The sequence below is a fragment of the Nasonia vitripennis genome, chromosome 1 (assembly GCF_009193385.2).
Source record: "Nasonia vitripennis strain AsymCx chromosome 1, Nvit_psr_1.1, whole genome shotgun sequence".
NCBI classification, from domain to species: Eukaryota; Metazoa; Arthropoda; class Insecta; order Hymenoptera; family Pteromalidae; genus Nasonia; species Nasonia vitripennis.
In genome coordinates, this window is record NC_045757.1 from 15,639,565 (window position 1) to 15,660,349 (window position 20,785).

A 20,785-nucleotide genomic window follows, 5' to 3' on the forward strand; every position below is an offset into this window, starting at 1 on the left:
TTGGATCTCTTACGATCCAGTATTTGTAATAAAATATCCAGTTTTATTTTTGCGCTCTTATAAGAACAAAAAATGTACATTAATCTAGGGTATAATATAAACGGATATATCAATAAAATAGGATGGCACATACCTTCATGAGTTTCCATTTATTCCTATCAAGGTCGTACAAAAATGTGGGTGGGCATTGGACATTTTAATTTTAATCGATTTAAATGTACATACATATTTATATGTATAAGTATTGGAAAATGTGTGTGTATATATATGTATACATATACACGTCGTATATTTCTAAAAATATGCAATTTGGACAAAACGATTTAGTCAACATAGTTTTGGAAATAGAAAAGAAGTCTCCTGTACACGCTCTGATTGAATAATAAGCTTACGTGAACAAACAAATTAATATGTAGATAGTCTTTTTAAAAACGAGCAACGGGTTTAATTTAAATAATTAAGCAACTTTTAATTTTTTGTACGTTACATCATAGAAACAATTGTTAATTTAGATCAAAGCAGATATATTTGACGAAAAAATTAAGTCCATTACATACATTAACTGTAACAGATGGCTATACTTTTAAGTTGGACTAATTTGTCAAAGATTGACAAAAGAAATGTTGGTAATACACAAAAGCATTCGCAGGTACAATATGCATATAGATACGATTACAGATATATCTACTTTACTGTAATGATTTGTACAATATTATATGAATGACTAGAAAATACAAAAATAAAGTGTACCAACATTGTACTAACACTTATCGTGCGTTTTTTCTCAAAATGCCTAATTGTTGTCATGCAAACGCGAGTGAACTATGTAAAATAACGTACATTATTTATGCTTTAAAAAGACTCGTCAAAATAAAATGCGTCAAAGCGCTGATAAAATTTTCTTTAGAAGCAATTAATCCTTAATTTTTATTTCTATGAAACTTTAATACTAAAGTTTAAATTAAATTTCGTAATAGAGTTGATGAAATGTTCTATAGGAAGTTTTGATTATTCCCTTCTGATTTTTTTAGAGTTCAACCTAAATATTGATGGTGGAAGTATCCAGGAATTTGTGCTAATCAAGATTGTTACATGGCCTTATGTCAAAGACGTCTCTTTATAATTTATAGGGAATCAAGCTGAGATAAAAGCAGTAGTTATACCTAGCAAACATGTATTTTAAATATCTCCCTCAAATTTAGCATATCTAAATCAGCAAAAGAAAAAATTCAATAGATTTTTGTACAATAATTTTATTTTCATAAAACTTTTTAGTATTCAAAGTGGAAATCGAAATAAGATTGATCAAATGTATTAATACGAATGTAACCGTCCTCTCCTCCAGTGGATAAACTGCGTCCATTAGGATGGAATGCCAACGAGTTAATTGGACCGAAATGGCCCTTAAGACGGGCGAATTCTTCTTCGAAGACGAGGTGGAAGAAACAAGTGTCGAATTTACCTTGCTTTGTCGATGTCGTTGTTACATCCATAGCAGGTTGACCACCTCCCACGGCAACCTATAAAGATAATATTGCAAATAAAACTGGTTTTTATCATTTTTGTAATACATAGAGAGAATATTTTAATTACATGGTCAAAGTTTGGAGAAATCGTAGCGGAGTTAATGGGTCGTTCTGTTCTGTACGTCTTAATGGACACCAAAGTTTCACTGTCAAATAATTTGGCAGAGTAATCTTTTGAGGCTGTTACAAACATGGTACCATCTTTGTTGAATTGCATGTCATTGATTTGACCCTGGTGGCCTTGAGCATCATACGATTTCTTTCCAGTCTACAAATTGAAAAAATTGCAGGTAATAACTTCTAGTTGAGGAAACACGTATAATGACGATGTATTTAGTAATTTACCCTGCTGTCCCAGATGTTCAATTCACCATTTTCATGGCCAGTGATAAGAGTCTCATCCAGAGCTCCCCACAGAAGAGATGAGATCCTGGATCCTTCAAGAACATTTCTGCAAACATTGTCTTCTGGTGAGAAAACAGGTTCGGGACTCCTGACATCCATGACGAACATCTCACAGTTCTGACCCATAGATTTGTCTGTAGCGAACACAGCAAGATTACCTGAGAAACTGAAGCTACAACATCTCACAGGACTTTTTTTCTCCAAGAAACTAAGTTGTTTTCCTGAATAGAAAAATATGACACAATTAAAATCATATTTTGATGTAATTGTTTTAAGACTTGTAACTACATACCTGTTTCAACATCCCACAATCTTAAAGTGTTGTCACCACTACCAGATATTAAACGCGTTGTATCCCAGTTTACGTCAATGCACCAAACTGAACCACTGTGTCCATTAAAGGTACCAAGTCTTTCTCCATTTAACGAGTACCACACATTTGGTTGCTTGTCTTTACTGGCTGAGAAAAGCAAATCTCCTTCTCTGTTGTACTTGATTTTTGTAATAGCACGATCGTGCCCGTGTAACATCAAAGGTTTCTAAATCAAACAAAAAGAAAAGTTATTGTTTTTGCTACCACATACAAATATTAGATGACGTTTAGAAATAGGATGTCAACAACACTTATTCAGTAAATCTTTAGAGACCAGCTCTTGCTATAAAATAATTGTCAGTGCAAATATTCACACCCAATTTGCTTGTGCAAACCGGAAAAAGAGGTTATACTGTAAAATATGTAAAAGTGTGCAGGAACTAACGCACATCTTATCTCAAAAGAAATGTAAAATAATCGTAAACATCTTTGTTCAGATACTCACCATGTTTGTGTTTTGTTAGGTCGTTCTATTCCGGTTAATAATTGAACAAATCTTGGGCCATCGATGAATTCACACGCTGAAATCTGACGGTAGTCCCTTAGAAAGAGCTATGCGCGAGAGTCGAGACACGATGGTCCAACGACGCGGCACGACTGCACGAGAGATAGGGAGAGTCCGCAAGTGGCGACATAACAAGTTGCATGAAAGCTCCTGGCCAATGAGAATTGAGTTGTTGTTATTATGTTATTTTTCGCAATTAAAATTTAAATGATAATTTTTTGTAAAATAATCTTAAACGCGTTGGCAAAGCTTTGTTTCATTTGAATTATAACGATTTTCGACTATTCATTGCAAAAATCAATTGTTATTTTTCATATAACTCCATTCTTATTGCCAAAGCAAGAATTGGTCATCATTCTCAATTTCAAAATCCAACAATCAAATTATTGTTAAATGACGAAAACAATTGGAGACCACAAGCAGCTACTATCGCATTTCTCGACGAAGAACGATCAATAACAGCTGAGCAACAAAAGTAAATTAGCGATCCAGCTACCTCCGCCAGCGCTACTAGCCATCAACGGCGTCTCCCTCAACTATCTTCTTCCCTCTACTATATCTATATGTAGGGCTCGAAAACGCGGGCCCTATTTTAGCCAAGTCTCGCAGGCCTCCATGTTTTCTCTCCACTACTTGCTCATCAGAAGCATCCCAAGCGTCCTCCGTCTTGGCAGCTATAGTTGTCAGCGCGTTATCGCGGAAAATCAACCAGTCCATCCACACCGATTTTCAAATCTCATTGTGATAGACGTAAGATCGTCGGCGGCGCGGCCATAGCGCGAAAGTATTATAGTGCCCGTGTTCCGTTCCCGTTTTCTCGCAGCGTCGGTCTACTGTAATATTTTCAGGCGCGATTGCGTTGTGGGTCGAGAGAAACACGAAACTTGGAAGACGTTAGAATGTCCGAGTCGGTTCTTGGGACAGACCAGACGCAGGTCGACACTTCGTACTGCTTCAAATGGAGCAATTATCAAAGTCACCTCTCCGAGGTTGTGCGCCAGCTGCTAGAGGAGGAATGTATGGTCGACGTGACCCTCTACGCCGGCGGCGAACGAATACAAGCACACCGGCTGGTTCTCTGTGCTTGCAGCACTCTATTCCAAGTACGTAAACAATACCTAGGACGTGTGTTTTTGTTTTGCTTTTGGTGAAGAGTGATGGTTCGATGTTTTACGTGTGATATGTGATGATCAATTTATTATCGTTTGTTTTAGGAAATTTTGAGCCAGGTTAATGATGAGCACGCCACTATTATTCTGAGCGACATATCGCCTCAAGATGTGAGGTCCATCGTAGAGTTCAGTTACAATGGAGAGGTGAGGATCCCTGTCGAAAATATCAACAATCTCCTGGACGCTGCTCATTCTTTGAAGATATGCGGTTTGATGGAGGTATGTATAGACAGTGATGGGCTTTTATCACATTAAACTCTGTTATTTTGGATACTGAGGACAGTTTTTTTTTTTTTTTTTTTTTTCAGATTGAAGGTTTAGATGAGTCGGAAATATCTCAGGACAAAGATATCACTGCTGATGACAGTTATGTCTTGAGCGAGTTTCCTCAAGTTGATGAAGAAGACGAGAGTATTCAGTCAACAGACTTTGAAAAGTCACACACACAGAAAACTAGTGAAAACAAAAGAAAAATTTCAACAAATGACGAAGAGGATGAAATGGATGAGATTCTTAAAAGGCGAAAGCGTCGAAAGAGTGTTTGCAAGAAAGAGTACAGCGATGAAATGCTGGCTGCTGCAATTAGTGACATCAAGGAGGGGCGATCATTGTTGGAGGCAGCTATGAGAAATCATATTCCCAGATCCACACTTTACATGAGGGCAAAAGTTCTGGGTCTCACTCTCAATCCAGCTCGAAGTGAATACACAAACGAAGATATGCAAGGAGCTATACAAGCAGTCATGGCTGGATCTAGCTTACAACAGGCATCTGACTGTTATGGTATTCCGAAAACAGTTTTGTGGCGAAGAATTCAAAAAGAAGGCTGTATACCACCTAGACACGAAAAAAAAAACAGTTATGCAGCTGACAGAAGAGAAGCTGCTGTAAAAGCATTAGAAAGAGGAGATTCTCTCACAAAAGTTGCCAATGAATACAAAGTGAGCATAACGATTCCACAAATGAATTTTTGAATATTTCAATTTCTCGATAATTAATGTATTTTATTTTGTATTTACATAGATTCCAAAAACAACGCTTTTTCGAGATAAAGCTCGTTTAGTTGACCAAGGAAAATTGCCGTCGACATTTTGGAAAAAACGAAAGAGTGATGGCGAAGAGCTAAAACGATCTCGTTTGGAAGAAGCTGTGGCTGCTTGTAAAGAGGGTAAGATGTCGCAAGCTGTAGCTTCAGTTACATATCAAATACCTAAAACTACTATATGGAGACGACTTCAAAAAGAAATAGGAAAATCAGATTCAGGTTCATCTGTGAAAAAACAGCAAAAGAGGGCCCTTTCCACTACACTAAAGAGCGCAGAAATCGTCAAATCACAAGAGTTACAAGAAACTGATTTTGAAGCATATTGTCCGGTATGAAGCATAATTATTTAACTCGTACATCAGTTCTCTATAAACTTAAAAAAATAATAACATAAATAATTTTTATTTTGAATAGGAGGATACAGACATGAATATAACATACATTGATGAAAGTAACATGACAGATGATCCAGTAATAATTCTTGCTAGCGGCGATGTAGATGAACTTAATTTGCCAAATAATAGATCTTTAGTTGTGGTACATGAAGTGAGTATTTGAATTCGTATTTCTTTCAAATACTAAATTAAGAACACAATATATTTTTGTAATTGTGTTTTCAGGGTACTGACGATAATTTTATATCATGTGGGCTAGAGTTAGATGAAAATACAACTTTTGTTGAAAAAAGTTAATAATCAAGAGAATTTTAAGGACTGTCGATTATTGTACATATAGATCATAAGAATTTATTTATGTTAAGCAATCAGGACTGCTGTTTTACTTTAGTTCTATGAAAGATGTAACTTTTACATAAATAAAGTATTTTTGAATCATTAATCATCCTTTCTTACTTCATTTAAACATTTCTCGGACAATTGACGATTGACGATGAAATATAATACCTATATTCGCTCCGAAATAATAGTAACTATGGCAACGCGAGATTTGGTTGGATCGATATTGCATTTGAATATGATCTGATGCCAAATACTTATAAGATGTAAAATCATGGAAAACAAATAATATTTTTATAGGTGTTTCACATGTATTTGTATAATTAAGTCTAGTTTGAAAAAAAAGTTGTTCTCATGTAAGTATTTTAATATGTGTATACATTTAAATATTGTTATCAGATTATTTTTTTTAAAGAAATTTACTACATGTAGTAGTAGTTTGTCCATTGTAATAAGCTACAAAAAACTGATAAAATAAATGTCTGTCTAGTAGATTTCAATTTTGACTTCTGACAGCTTCATTGAAATTTATTCAAGGTACGAGTTTCCCGCCGATAAAAAGTTTACAGGAAAAAGGAGCTATTTCGGAAAAACGGAGTTTGGTCTCCCAATCTTCCCCTGACGCCAGGCGCATATATATATATATATATAGTATTAGTATACGTATATAGGGGGACACTCGCGCGTTTCCAAGCACGCGTGCAACTGGCGGCAAGGCGCCATATCCGATTATCAACCAAACAAGTTGTCACGCTTTCTGCGTAGTGTAAAATATTCCAACATGAAGATCGAGGAAGTCAAGAGCACTGCAAAAACTCAGCGAATTTCCGTGCACACTCACATAAAAGGTCTGGGACTTGACGAGAACGGCATGGCTATACAATTCGCCGCCGGCCTCGTCGGTCAGGAAAAGGCCAGAGAGGTTAAGATTGTTTTTGCCTTTCAATATTATGATATTTGTTTTTATCCTTGGTTTTTTGATTTCTAGAACAGAAATTTTCACATCTTTTATTATTTTTATTTATTTCTGTAACGAAATAACTCTATTTTTTAATGATAGTTTTTAATAATTTGATAAAATTGTATTATACTTACATAATTTTGTATCGCAACGTAATCATACTTATATTTCTTTACTTAGGCTGCAGGAATCGTCGTTGACATGATCAGAACAAAGAAGATGTCTGGCCGAGCAATATTGTTTGCTGGACCTCCAGGGACAGGAAAAACTGCTATAGCTTTAGCTATAGCTCAGGAACTAGGCAACAAGGTGCCGTTCTGTCCCATGGTTGGTTCAGAGGTGTACAGTTCTGAAATAAAAAAGACGGAGGTGCTGATGGAAAATTTTCGCAGAGCAATTGGTCTCAGAATCAAAGAAACGAAAGAGGTGTATGAAGGAGAGGTCACAGAATTGTCACCTGTGGAAACAGAAAATCCAATGGGAGGCTACGGCAAAACAGTTTCACATGTTGTAATTGGCCTAAAGACTGCAAAGGGGACCAAGCAGCTGAAACTGGACCCTTTGATCTATGAATCCCTTCAGAAAGAAAAAGTTGAAGTTGGCGATGTCATTTACATCGAAGCAAACAGTGGAGCTGTAAAGAGGCAAGGCAGGAGCGACAACTATGCTACAGAGTTTGACTTGGAAGCTGAAGAGTATGTGCCTCTGCCCAAAGGTGATGTTCACAAGAAGAAGGAGGTAATCCAGGATGTCACATTGCATGACTTGGATGTGGCTAATGCTAAACCTCAGGGAGGGCAAGACATTATGTCCATGATGGGTCAACTAATGAAGCCAAAGAAAACTGAAATTACAGGTACATCAAAATTCATAGTTGATACATGCATGAAATATTATCCATATATCCTTACTCACTGTACTACTTTTTATTTCCAGATAAGTTAAGGAAGGAAATCAACAAAGTAGTAAATAAATACATAGATCAGGGTATAGCCGAGTTGGTCCCAGGTGTCCTATTCATCGATGAAGTCCATATGCTCGACATCGAGACCTTCACCTACCTCCACCGCGCTCTGGAAACTGCCATCGCTCCTATCGTTATCTTCGCGACCAACAGAGGAAAATGCGTGATCCGTGGCACGCAGGATATCGTCTCGTCTCATGGTATACCTCTGGATCTTCTCGACAGGCTGCTCATCATCAAGACACTTCCATACTCCAGGCCCGAAATCGAGCAAATTATCAAACTGAGGGCGACCACAGAAGGTTTACAATTGGAGGACGAGGCTCTCACGCTGCTCAGCGAGTTGGGAACACAAACGACGCTCAGATATGTCGTGCAGCTGCTGACACCGGCTTCGCTTACAGGCAAAATCAACGGAAGAACGAGTATACTGAAGGAGGACATCGAGGAAGTGAAGAGCCTGTTCCTCGATGCTAAATCTTCGGCGAAGATTCTGTCGCAACAAAAGGACAGATTTATGGAATAGTAGTTGTTCGATTAAGTAACTTTTAAGAGTTAAGTTAAGAAATGAAATTTTATAATAAAAGCGTTTGAAAAATCTGCTGCACGAGTTTCGTATGACTGTAAGATCTACGTCCTAGCATATATATTTTTCTCAAGTAAGTTCAATCCAGACTCGTAGAAATGTAAGTCTTGAAGAATAACATTCCTTTTCTGAACATACAAGTCTTGTTTTTTTTTTCGTCACAGTTGTTCACTCGCAACGTTACCTAATGTATCCGTAGGAATATACTTTGTCCCGTATACGAATACGAACGTCATTAATATAACTCCGTTACTCCGCTCGAACTTTGCTATTAATTTCTGTTGCAAAATACAAATCTTGTTTTTAATCGTCTACACGAACATTATATCTTTTATATCTCAAAGTGGAAAAGTCGCACAGCGCTAGAGAAGTCCGAGAGACTTACAAACAATTACTAAATTTTGCGCAACGCAGCCATCGCGGCTCAAAACTTTCCCAAGCGCGCGGCAAGAGCCTCAAAACAAACTACACCGCTTCTCTCAGGAATATACCAGTCGCTCTGCGGCTTAAGCTCATGCCGACGCGCGCAAGTGTATATAGGAGGGTTAAGAAGTTCACGCGTTATAATATTGTAGCGCGGCGTAATCGGCGAGTTGTGACATCGGCGATAGTGCGCGCGGGAGCACGTGGAGCTCTATAAAATATCTGGGAGCACATTGCCGAGGCTCCAGTTGCGCTTTGTAAGTAACCAAGAGCGGAAAGAACCGCGGAATATGCTCGCTACCCCCTGCGCGATTTGCTCACGCTCTTCCCGTTGCTGCTGCTGTTGCTGCTCTTGTTAATAAGTAGTGCGATTGTAAGCCGATTGTTGTGAGACGATTTTGGGAGTGAACTGTATATAGGATCAAGTAAGTGATCTATCAATGGAACGCAGTGATATAAGTGTTTGTATATAAAAGTTAGATTTCAATTCTGAAATTTAAAACACTTCGCTTGACATTACTTTTTTCGCTTTTATTTTCGAATTCATTAATTTAAAATAGAGTAGTTGCTTTTATATTTTGTCGACCAAACCGAGCTGTGATAAAAATTAATTTTATAATTTTTCACCAGAGACGTAATACTTATACAAAGGATGCAGTCGACGTTGAGACTCTCCCGATGTTCGAGGCTGCTGCTGGTGCGCGAGGGGCCGAAGAGACACGCGCGAGGAGTACAACTGTCAGTCGCGAGGTGCTCCAAATTCGAGGAGGCTTTTCCACCTAGAGAAGAATTTCAGACGAGGCACATCGGTCCCAGAGAACATGAGCAGGCGGAAATGCTCAAGACCCTCGGGATCAAGGTAAACAAAATATATTCCAATCAATAATTAGAATAATAACAATTACCATCTGTCGCAGTTATAATTTGCAACACGTGCGATTTTATGAATACAAAATTAAATTACAATAGTCTATAGTAATTTAATCTTATTAAAAGAAAATTAATTAGACTAAAATTTCCATTTCAGTGCCTGGAAGAGCTGACGGCCAAGGCAGTGCCAGCGAAAATCCTCTACAACAAGGAGTTGGCTATCGAGAAGCCAGTGAGTAAGTATATCGACGATCTTGATCGAAATTTTTCCGAGCGCACATGCACGTCATGTAAAATATTCCATGGGTCTCTCTCGTAATATCTCTCCCTCTTCGAAGAAAAATGACGAGCTTACAAGTATAAACTATATAATACATTCAATGAGAGAACGATAAGCGCAGCTGACAGCACAAACGTGACCGCAGTCACGAGAGGTTTCGGTGTAGGTGCAGCGATAACCCGTTGAGTATATCTCGCGGGGGGTCAGATACTTTCGGTAAAAATTTGGCGACCCCCGAAGAGTCGGTATTAGGGATCCGCCGGAGCATTGGATTTTGTCTCTATAATAATGCGGTGGATTGTGCGAGGAAAGTTTTGTGAAAAATTGTGTATATCGTAGATTAGGTTGTGCAGTAGATTCGGACTTTCTAACATGAAAATGAGGAAAACAGTATCAGGTCAAGCGTTAGCTACTTGACATTTGAGAAACAATCGATTATTGTCAACAATTGGCCGAAGGTCGGGGCTTGAATTTTTTAGCACGGTAACCTACTATTGTCAGAATTCAATGAAGCAATGTCAAAATCGCTTTTTACAACGTCATTGATAACAGTTATGAAATCCTTTCATCGTCTTATAAGGTATATCTCGTACGTTTTTTACTTCTTAAACTTTTTTTCGACTCTTGGTCGAAGTTACACTAAGTTTAGCAATGAAACGAAGCTTATCACAAATATCTTATAGATTACGCGCATTCGGGGTATGTTGAAAATAGCATTAAAAATAGAAGAGATAAAAATAAATATGTCAGAAAACATATTTCCTATAGCAGCGAGTCATAGCAGCACAGCAGAAAGCTACACACCGATGAAGACACTAAGCCCGATAAATTGTATAATTTTTTTCTCCCCTTATCGGAGGTCATTAGATCACCCAGTCGTCGTTTTCCGAAACCGAGTCGCTCCTCACGCGATGTGCTAAGCACGCGCGTAAAACAAACTCGTGTATCCTATTTTTACAACGACGATGACGACGACGACGCCGACGATGATTATCCGACGCACTTGCCCAACGATCCCCCGCAAAGTAAACCGGTTTCCCAACGCAAACAATTTTTTTATGCTGATTGTTTATCGAGCCTTTCTCTCCGCACGTTTTCCACAGCCGAGTTCGACTTGATCAAGCGGATCAGCGAAATCGCCGATAAGAATCAGATATGGCGCAGCTTCATCGGCATGGGATACTACAACTGCTGCATTCCCCACACCATCATGAGGAATATTTTCGAAAATCCCGGATGGTAACATTACATTTTTTTTCTTGAATTTTTACGATAAATCGTTTAAATTTAAACTATAAATATACATATACGAGTCGTTGATTTGAATGCAGGACGACGCAGTACACGCCCTACCAGCCGGAAATCGCTCAGGGCCGACTCGAGTCCCTGCTGAACTACCAGACGATGATTTGCGACTTCACTGGTCTGGAGGTGGCGAACGCCTCGCTCCTCGACGAAGGTACCGCAGCTGCCGAAGCTCTCGGTTTGGCTCACCGCTACAACAAGCGCAAGCGCATCTTCGTTTCGGACAAGGTGCACCCGCAGACCGTCAGCGTCATCGCGACCAGAGCGACGTCCCTCGGGCTCGAACTCGAGATCGGCGATATCTTCAAGGTCGACACCAGTGGAAAGGACATCGCTGGGATATTGATACAGTATCCTGACACCACGGGCACGATCCAGGACTTCTCGGGCGTCGTAAAGAAGGCACATGCCGACGGCGTAAGTGTCTTGGCGAGATAAGGCTTTTTTCTGTGTATCGGAGCGTGACCTTGGTCTAGTACTGTGCTGGATTGTGCTATAGTTTTAGCTTATCGGGATTTTGAAATCGACGCGTTGTTTCTCTCGGACGGATAGATGTAGAATTTCGCGCGCGATAACAGAGACCGTTAACGACGTTTCGGTCATTGGCAGTGCTTAATCGTTTATTTACTTGGCGCAATCGGAGCTAACGTTATTGAAACGACGAAGAATTAAGCACTACTGTCATTTTTCACGATAATCAATTTCCTCCGAGGATGAAACAGTGTATCATTATGTTCACTTAAACTTTAAATTTGCGCTTGTCCAAGCTTCTTTTATAATTACCATAACTACATTTTTGTCTTACAGACTCTGGTAGTAGCAGCTACAGACCTCCTCTCCCTCGCCGTGACAAAGCCCCCGGGCGAGTTCGACGTGGACATCTGCATAGGCACTAGTCAGCGTTTCGGTGTCCCTCTAGGCTACGGCGGACCTCACGCCGGTTTCTTCGCCTGTCGCCAGAAGCTCGTGCGTCTCATGCCCGGTCGCATGATCGGAGTCACGCGCGATGCCGACGACCGCGAGGCCTACCGTCTGGCTCTCCAGACTAGAGAACAGCACATCAGAAGGGACAAGGCCACGAGCAACATCTGCACGGCTCAGGCGCTACTGGCGAACATGTCGGCCATGTACGCGGTCTACCACGGGCCGAAGGGTATCAAGGACATTGCCATGAGAGTGCATAGGTTGACGGTGGGTTTGGCCGAGGGACTGAAGGCCGATGGTCATCAGGTTGCGAACGAGTGGTACTTCGATACATTGACGGTTAAGCCCAAGGTGCTCGTGGAGGTCGTGCGGAAGAATGCTGAGGCTGCCAAGATCAACTTGAGGTAAGTTTAAAATGATTTAATACGTGCGAAAAGATAAATATTGGAATGTCGAGTAAATATTTCGGATGATTGTTGGGCAGGTACAATCAGGATGATACTGTAGGCCTGTCTCTGGACGAGACAACAAAGCCTGAAGACGTAAACGACCTGTTCAGAGTGTTCTCCACCGACACGACGATCGAGAAGGTCTTGGACAGCGGTTTGATCGAAGGTAAGGACCTGAGCGCTTCGCCGTTCCATCGTACTTCCGCGTACTTGGAACATCCAGTCTTCAATTCTTTCCACTCCGAGACGAGGATCGTCAGGTACATGAAGTCCTTGGAGAACAAGGATATCTCGCTCGTGCACAGTATGATTCCTCTGGTAAGTTCCAATCGAATACTGATATTACTGATATTGATGAGAAAACTCGGAAAGACAGGGACGATAATGATCGATCAATACAGGGCTCCTGCACCATGAAACTCAACTCGACGACAGAGATGATGCCCTGCAGTTTCAAGGGCTTCACAGACATTCACCCGTTCGTCCCACTGGAGCAGTCCAAGGGCTATCAGCAGATGTTCCTAGAGCTGGAACGCGATCTGTGCGAGATCACTGGTTACGACAGCATCAGTTTCCAACCAAACAGCGGAGCTCAAGGCGAATACGCCGGACTCAGGGCTATCCAATGCTACCACGAGTCCCAGGGTAACAAAGACAGGCAGGTTTGTCTGATTCCCATCTCGGCTCACGGTACCAATCCTGCATCCGCACAGATGGCCGGTATGAAGGTCGAACCGATCAACGTGAGAAAGGACGGATCCGTTGATATTGAGCATCTTAAGGCCATGACAGAAAAGTTCAAGGTATGCACTACTTGTAATTGTTTGATGAATCAAGCTGCAAAGCGTGGAAAAAACTTTTTTGCGTGATTATGAATCGATTATGAAGTCCATTGTCTTCAAACGATGCTGTTTTTTCTGCTTTATGCAAGAGATTAAGATTGCACACAATAATCTACCTTGAAATCCGAGCGTAAAAAGAGTATTTTTTTCGTGAACTATGCAACTGATAAATAACAGTTAAAGACAGAATTAACAATATAATACGTTTTTATGCTATCGATAAATTTTAGCACAACCTCTCATGCTTGATGATCACCTATCCTTCAACAAATGGCGTCTTCGAAGAGACGATCAGCGATGTGTGCGAACTCGTGCACCAAGTCGGTGGTCAGGTCTACCTGGACGGTGCGAACATGAACGCCCAGGTTGGTCTCTGCAGGCCCGGAGACTACGGCAGTGACGTTTCTCACCTTAACCTTCACAAGACCTTCTGCATACCTCACGGAGGTGGTGGCCCCGGTATGGGCCCCATCGGTGTCAAGAAACATCTAGCTCCGTTCCTGCCCAGCCATCCAGTTATCGATCCAGCCACTGGTGAAGTCAAGGTAACGTAACAAAAAGAAATGCAAATCTTTTTTTCAATTTATAATCAATTATCTTACGTTTGTATTGTATTACTACACAAAGTCCCGGAATAAAGTAAACACACACCTTTGTTTCAACAGGTTAATCAAGGACTGGGCGCCGTATCGGCAGCTCCCTATGGTTCCTCGGCAATTCTCCCCATCTCCTGGGCCTATATCAAGATGATGGGACCCCGGGGACTTCGCAAGGCTACCCAGGTCGCCATCCTCAACGCCAATTACATGAGCAAGCGTCTGGAGAATCACTACAAGACCCTCTACAAGGGTACAACAGGCTTGGTGGCGCACGAGTTCATCATCGATCTCCGCGACTTCAAGAAAACCGCCAACATCGAGGCCGTCGACATAGCCAAGAGACTCATGGATTACGGTTTCCACTCGCCCACCATGAGCTGGCCCGTCGCTGGTACTCTCATGATCGAGCCGACCGAGTCCGAGGATAAGGTCGAACTTGATCGGTTCTGCGATGCTCTTATTTGTAAGTTGGAGATTGTTTGCTATCTGTATTGTTGGGAGAAGTGGGTTTAAAATTTTTAATTTTGTTCCAGCTATAAGGCAGGAAATCAGGGACATCGAAGAAGGAAGGTCAGATGCCAGTATTAATCCCCTGAAAATGGCACCGCACACGCAGGAACAAGTCATTAGCGACAAGTGGGACAGGCCTTATTCCAGAGAAGTTGCTGCTTTCCCAGCGGTAAGCATTTTTTTCACATTTAAATTGAATTATTTAAGAGAACCAAGCATTTAATAGACATTATTTTAGCCTTTCGTAAAGGGAAGCTCGAAGATGTGGCCGACCGTCGGCAGAATAGACGACATCTACGGCGACAAAAACCTCTTCTGTACCTGTCCACCGATTTTACCTCAACAGCAGTAAATTTTAATTAAATGTACATAGTAATTTATTGATAAGTTCTAGCTGCGCTTTACATTGCCACATCTAAAACGTATTAAGAAAGGAAAAATCACGATTTGAGCAAAGTTTGTACATATTATTCCTAAGGATTGTACTTAGAATAGGAATTTTTTTATTGTTCTCAATTTATCTTACAATATAATCAATTGATTCATCAACTCATCTTCAGTAAAAAACAAAAGTTCATCCTCAGAGTTGTTTTTATAAAAAGTTCATTAAATAAAGGAATACAAAATAAAAATCTTACTCTTATTTATGATTATATACGTCTATACTACTTCTGTAATTTACAGACCTGGCATAATGTATGCTACATTCTCGAGAATGGAAGTTAGGTTCTCTGGATTGGCTCCATTCATTTCAGGTATTTGTTGTGTGAGACAGAGTAATGGGCCAAGAGCACAAAGCAAAGAATCTAAGAGTAGGGGTAGACTACCCGAAACTGTTATCTGGCCTTCATGTTCCTTAAGTCTTTTTCCTATGATAGTTAGACTCTCGCCAAGTAGTGTTAAATGAGCCGCAACGTCGATTGGCTGTGTTCCGGTAACTTTATACATTCCCGTTCCAGTGAAGGAGTCATTGTACAAATCTTTTCCTACCTTGTTCGAAGGAGGTGATACAGGTACTTTATTTCCTACAGTCGGAGTTCCAAGTTGTATAGTTTTTTGAGGTGACGTACTATCTCTACTGCCTGTTCAACAAAATATATAAACGATGGTTACCATCGAAAATATTTAAATTAGTTTGTTTAAAAATTAATTTAATTTACCGATTTTGTTAATAAATTTCCGTGAAGGTGGTGGCATTTTATTATCTTTTGACGATATTGAAGGATTCAATGCGAGACGCTTCGCACGTTTTCTCCAATTATATTTTTCCTGATTTGGTACTAAAGCCCACATTTCTCCTAAACGTTTTGATATTTGTGCAAAATCTAAAATAAAGAAACCTTTAATTGAGATACCTGCAATTTATTAATGAGCAGTAAAAATGATTGATCAACCAACCCAAATTTGGATGATGATCTACTACTTGTTGTCTTGCTTCTTTGGCCCATAACATGTAAGCTGTAAATCTAGTTTTCTGAAATCAAAAACGTTTATTTCAATTATGGTTGGTATAATAATTTCAATTTAATATCTAAAGAAAAATTGACTTTACCCCTTTGTCTTTTCGTTGAGTCTTTGTAGTTTTATTAATGACTTTGCCATCTTTTATCACCAACTTCTTTTTATACTTTTCTAGCATATATAAGCTGCTTTTGGCTGCTTGAGATGGCATATCTGTTTGCTCAGGTGGCTCCAATTTTGTGAACCCAGTAGTTTCAATTTCTTTCTCAGTTCCATCCAACATCAGAGGGTCAACTTCATCTTCACTGGATGATTCTGAACTGGAATTATCATCGTTGCCAATTCCATTAGCACTCCCAGAATCTGAATCGGACGAGTCCTCTTCACTTTCTGACTCATGTGACTCTTCTTTAATCTCTTGTTTGAAATGAACCACAGGTTGCACAGGCTTTTTTCTCTGTTGAAAGGCATTTGTCTGATGTACTGAATTCGTTTGATGAATGGAATTGGTATGATGCACTGAGTTTGTCTGCGGTGAAGAATTCCTCTGCTGCACGGAATTGGCATTTTGTGACTTCTGCTGAAGCTGCTGTTCATACTTCTCCAGGAGCTGTTGAGCATGAGCCTGTTGAAGTGCCTTTTGCCTCTTTAATTTGTGTTCTGTGAAATCATCTGGAGATTCAAAATCAACCAGCTTTGAGGATTTCTTGCGTACTCTGCCACTTCGTGAAATTCCAGTGACCTCTAGATCTGTAATATTCAAAAGACTGCATCTTGCCAAGAAAGGAGTAAGGTCCAATTTACTTTGCAATTCTAAGCTAAGTATGGTTTGACATGCACTTATTCACTCACTAATTCAATACTGATCTGATCAGGTGTGCTATAATGCAAATTCAATACAATTTTTCAACTCAACTTTGCCAATTTTAAATTTGACAACTTTTCCAAAATGCATTTGCAAAGCTGTAATGCTCCACTCTGTTACAACTACATTACATATTATTACATCATAACAAGGGCAATTAATTGAATGTAATAAAAAAATATTAAAAGCGTAAAATGAAAATTCAACAACGATCAACCAAAAAAAATCCAAAACAAATAGTGTAAACAAAAAAAGTCTTACTGCATAACAAGTGCAAATTTTTCAAAACATAACCTAGCTAGGTAAATCATTCGACAAGCCAACAAGCAAATATCCTCACCGTCGGTCTTCTGACTCTTCGGCGTCGCGAAGTAATCCATTATAGCCTGGATGATTCCTATATACAAATCATTGGTTTTTACAACTATTGTAACGAACAATCATCCGGCGAAGCACTGATGGTCGCGACGTGCTTGCCTCGTTTAGTGGCTTTACGAAACGCTTGGGCCTTGGGTCGGGAAGCGCCCCCTCCTTTAAAATAGATACTTACATTTCGACGGAAAATCGCTTTTTATCTGCGCCGAAATTTCCCGGGCGTAGAGAGTAATAGATTTTGTTTCCAAACTGTGAGATTGTTCGGTTGCACTATTTTGAAGATTGTTGCATCGCTAAACAAGTGCATCGGTTTTGGCGAATTAGACATTTTTGCTGTATTAGCTTTGTGCGGTTCTGGACAATTTTGCATTTGTCGTATTAATAAAATTAAAGATTTAAAAAAATTTTCAGTGTTTTCGTGCATTATTTTGTTTAATTTAACGACTTCGACAATAAACTTTTGTGCAAAACGTTCGATTTACCAGCCGCGCGAAATACCGGGGTCACTTCCGGTTTGGTGCTACGGCATTAGGCAGTTGAGCAGCTTTCTCGGAAATCGCGATTTTCTTCATTGAGCCTTGAAATGTCGCTGTTTGTCATTAAAATGTAGGTAATTGTTTGATTTTTACAAAATTTTCATGGAAATATGACGTGTATCAGCAAAAACGAAAAACTGAGTTTTAGTTCTTTGTTCGACGCCAAGATGACTAACTTCCGGTTAAACGGCTCTTTCGATTTCGGCATTTCGCTGACATTTCCGAGAAAAATATTGTCGCTTCGGCTGCAATTATAGTTTATTCCGGTATTTTATCGAAAGATGAAGACTATTAGAAGTGCATTGTGCATCGATGTCTTGGATACGAGAGAGGTCGGCTCGAAAAAGCGGAGGAATCCGACGTTCGAGGATTTAGAGTTGAAAAAGCCCTTGAGCCGTAAAGAGCGACCAGAGGTTTTTATCATGTTTTTTCTTGTTATTGATGGTTAAAAGAGTTAATTATTAAGTAGCTACTAATTGTTGATAGTGTACACAAAGTTTATATCTCAATTCGCGTTTCATAGTTGATTTGAAGAAAAATTTCTCGCAAAATCGCACAACTGGGTATCGACTCATACAGAATAGTTTTCTTTCGGACTTCTTGCGTTAAAAGACAAAGCACAGACATTTCGCCTAGAGATTTTTATCATGTTTTTTCTTGTTATTGACGATTGAAATAATTAATTATTAAGTAACTACTCATGTTGATGTGTATATACGAAGTTTAAAGGTAAATTCGCGTTTCGTGGTTAGATTCGAAGAACTTTTTTTTCGGAAATGGCTTTCTTTCGGATTTATCGCGTTAAAAGACAAAGAATAGACATTTTATTAAAAATTTTACGGACATGGTTTTGGGGCATAAGATTTTGAGAGAAGGCAAGAATTTTTATTCAAATTATAAATTTATTCAATAAACGTATTTACAACTAATTATTCTATATCATCTTCTTGTTGCCATCCGTCATCATCAGAGAAAAACCTTCTCTTATGACTGGTGTTCATGTAAGGTCTAAGAGCCCATTCTGTATCTGCAGCAGCTGCTGCATCTAGCGTTCCTAGTTTTATCTCGTAGAGTTTCAATTGAAACCTTGGTCCAACTTCCGACAGTTCAATGTCACGCCCATTGACTTTCTTATATGTATGGTGTCGGAACGAAATATAATCATCGTGATTAGCAAACGTGATAACTCTCTTACTGTCTTCCTTAGGTACTGGGAACAAATATTTCAAAATGCTCATCGCACGCAAACCAATCTTGGTTTTGAAATTGTGAAAGACCAGATGAGGATACTGTTCGGACATTGTACCAATGTCAGGAATGTCATGCCTCATAATGACGTCTGACATAGTAAAATAAGCTGTGGGTCCATAAGGAAGATGACAAATGACAAGAGAGTCTGGTACTCCTCTGTGCTCGTGGACGATGATAAAGTCTGTAACGTCGTTGGCTCTACAGGCATGTATAAGTTGCTTCATCTCATAGTTACCACGATTCATTCTCTGCGAGTTGGGAAATATAAGTCGTAATTCTTTGACAAACATTTTCAGCCTTGAACTAGGATCTCTAGATGTTGTGATGACGATCTTAGGGTCTTCTACACCAGCCCATCTGTATTCATCATCTTCGTTAGTTCCACATGCACCGCCCATTTCTGTTCCCTGGGCGACCGCAAGTTCTGGACCTGCATCTTCCCATTCTGCTTTTCGTTGAAGATGCAAGGCATCTTTTCTCAGATCTGGATGAATAGGTATATTTTCTTCAAGACTCCTCTTGATTTTGTCCTTCTTTTCCTGGATAGTTTTCTGCTTATCTTGTATATTCTTTCTGTAGAGGTATTCTCTCCTTAGTCGAGCCTGCCTTCGTAACATTTTTTGAGTTTTGTTTAAACAATTTACAAAAAACTACACTACGTAACGTCTAAATGTTCAAAAAGTTGTATTGTTTTACTGTTGTCAACGCACATTTGAGACGCTTTCAAGAGGTTATGTTTGTGTTAGCGATACACACGTGCGCCGCACTGCCTGAGCCCGCATGTCAGCCAAATCGGTAAAACAGAGGCCTGTTGGTGCGGTAGAAATACTTACTCGGTTTCTGGTCTGTTGATAACTTTGAGCACGAAGAACTTATTGAAGTCTCCACTAGATGGGCTATAGTTGTCAAATTAAAATAATTTATTTATTAGGCTTGAGAATACTTTAATGTTTTTGTGAGAAAAATACGTAATAATTTGCATTAGAAGTGGAAGATAACAATCTTTTTTTAGACAAAAAAATATTAGCTTTTGGTAAAAACTAACAAAATATACTTTTAAAAGATACTTTTTCTATCCGTCTTTATTTTTTCCACAGTAAACGAACTCGCCGCATGAACAGGAGAAAACAAAGCTGACAAACGACCCCGAATTAAAAGCAGGAGCAACAACAATGATCCAAGAGAGCTATCTTGCGCTAATTCATGGGAGAATATCTTTCGCAATCCATAATTGATTGCGCTCCACGTACTCTGGCGCCGCAGTAGAGGTAGAACGAGGAAATCTCCGGAGCGAATAGATAATTGGAAAGATCCCAGCCAGACTCTTACGTTGCCCCAGACTACACCTGGAAGTAATTCACCATATACATAAAGTTGAAAAGGCGTGGGCGAAAGGTATAATATAATACGAGACGTCTAGCCGCTACGGCAATAATCACGGAAGACCTGTATTACGCGCAAATAAAGTAGGAGCAGAGCAGCAAATATTTTTCCCTCGTATGTACACTGCGCGTGAATTGATCCACGGTATTATTACTGTCGCCACGACTGTCGCTATGACAGCTACATGAAAACTCCTCCTTTGTTGACTATGGCCATGTGGTTTTTTGTGACGGTCAGATTTGGTAGCAATACCGTGGATCAATTCACACGCAGTGTACATACGTACACGCATATATTCACGCACACGCGCATAATCAGATTAACGTCTCCCTCTCGATGCGTTGGCTGCACTTCCTCGTGCGTATATAGTCTGCAGCCGCTGCACTAATTGCATCCAGCGCCAGACTTATTTTTTCTCACGTCCGATGCTCTTCTCTTCCT

At 39.8% G+C, this 20,785-nt stretch overlaps 6 protein-coding genes across 10 annotated transcripts; 3 read left to right on the plus strand and 3 right to left on the minus strand.

The window, feature by feature from the left end:
- Positions 1 to 130: 130 nt before the first annotated feature.
- On the minus strand, positions 131 to 2,955 carry LOC100118998 (eukaryotic translation initiation factor 3 subunit I). Its single transcript, XM_031927174.2, has 5 exons — positions 2,750 to 2,955; positions 2,224 to 2,470; positions 1,872 to 2,152; positions 1,594 to 1,794; positions 131 to 1,520 (listed from the first exon to the last, which is right to left on the minus strand). The coding sequence occupies exons 1-5, from the start codon at positions 2,750 to 2,752 to the stop codon at positions 1,272 to 1,274; spliced, it is 981 nt and encodes a 326-aa protein (XP_031783034.1). The 5' UTR covers positions 2,753 to 2,955; the 3' UTR covers positions 131 to 1,271.
- A 414-nt stretch (positions 2,956 to 3,369) lies between these two features.
- On the plus strand, positions 3,370 to 5,863 carry LOC100121492. Of its 3 annotated transcripts, none has more exons than XM_008212728.4 (7): positions 3,389 to 3,912; positions 4,024 to 4,200; positions 4,290 to 4,922; positions 5,005 to 5,149; positions 5,225 to 5,355; positions 5,441 to 5,572; positions 5,647 to 5,863. In XM_008212728.4, the coding sequence occupies exons 1-7, from the start codon at positions 3,709 to 3,711 to the stop codon at positions 5,716 to 5,718; spliced, it is 1,494 nt and encodes a 497-aa protein (XP_008210950.1). In that variant the 5' UTR covers positions 3,389 to 3,708; the 3' UTR covers positions 5,719 to 5,863. The 3 variants fall into 3 exon arrangements, with proteins under 3 accessions (XP_008210949.1, XP_008210950.1, XP_008210951.1); XM_008212729.4 differs by having other exon boundaries at positions 5,231 to 5,355; XM_008212727.4 differs by having other exon boundaries at positions 3,370 to 3,912; positions 5,005 to 5,355.
- A 124-nt stretch (positions 5,864 to 5,987) lies between these two features.
- LOC100119036 (ruvB-like helicase 1) lies at positions 5,988 to 8,411 on the plus strand. 2 transcript variants are annotated; one of them, XM_032601308.1, is made up of 4 exons: positions 5,988 to 6,116; positions 6,432 to 6,682; positions 6,902 to 7,577; positions 7,658 to 8,411. In XM_032601308.1, exons 2-4 carry the CDS (start codon positions 6,542 to 6,544, stop codon positions 8,209 to 8,211), a joined length of 1,371 nt encoding a protein of 456 aa, XP_032457199.1. In that variant the 5' UTR covers positions 5,988 to 6,116; positions 6,432 to 6,541; the 3' UTR covers positions 8,212 to 8,411. The 2 variants fall into 2 exon arrangements, with proteins under 2 accessions (XP_032457199.1, XP_031783023.1); XM_031927163.1 differs by having other exon boundaries at positions 6,027 to 6,116; positions 6,298 to 6,682.
- Positions 8,412 to 8,867: 456 nt separating this feature from the next.
- On the plus strand, positions 8,868 to 15,105 carry LOC100121509 (glycine dehydrogenase (decarboxylating), mitochondrial). Its single transcript, XM_031927027.2, has 12 exons — positions 8,868 to 9,119; positions 9,325 to 9,553; positions 9,722 to 9,800; positions 10,948 to 11,083; positions 11,176 to 11,566; positions 11,957 to 12,477; positions 12,558 to 12,840; positions 12,924 to 13,325; positions 13,595 to 13,909; positions 14,030 to 14,426; positions 14,497 to 14,642; positions 14,712 to 15,105. The coding sequence occupies exons 2-12, from the start codon at positions 9,347 to 9,349 to the stop codon at positions 14,823 to 14,825; spliced, it is 2,991 nt and encodes a 996-aa protein (XP_031782887.1). The 5' UTR covers positions 8,868 to 9,119; positions 9,325 to 9,346; the 3' UTR covers positions 14,826 to 15,105.
- Positions 14,497 to 17,453, minus strand: LOC100121528 (HMG box-containing protein 4). 2 transcript variants are annotated; one of them, XM_008212733.4, is made up of 5 exons: positions 17,140 to 17,453; positions 16,026 to 16,684; positions 15,872 to 15,947; positions 15,634 to 15,798; positions 14,497 to 15,555 (listed from the first exon to the last, which is right to left on the minus strand). In XM_008212733.4, exons 1-5 carry the CDS (start codon positions 17,177 to 17,179, stop codon positions 15,152 to 15,154), a joined length of 1,344 nt encoding a protein of 447 aa, XP_008210955.1. In that variant the 5' UTR covers positions 17,180 to 17,453; the 3' UTR covers positions 14,497 to 15,151. The 2 variants fall into 2 exon arrangements, with proteins under 2 accessions (XP_008210955.1, XP_016845836.1); XM_016990347.3 differs by having other exon boundaries at positions 16,026 to 16,678; positions 17,140 to 17,308.
- A 1,139-nt stretch (positions 17,454 to 18,592) lies between these two features.
- Positions 18,593 to 19,750, minus strand: LOC100119069 (U3 small nucleolar ribonucleoprotein protein IMP4). Its single transcript, XM_001603285.6, has one exon. The coding sequence runs from the start codon at positions 19,576 to 19,578 to the stop codon at positions 18,640 to 18,642; it is 939 nt and encodes a 312-aa protein (XP_001603335.1). The 5' UTR covers positions 19,579 to 19,750; the 3' UTR covers positions 18,593 to 18,639.
- Positions 19,751 to 20,785: the final 1,035 nt, after the last annotated feature.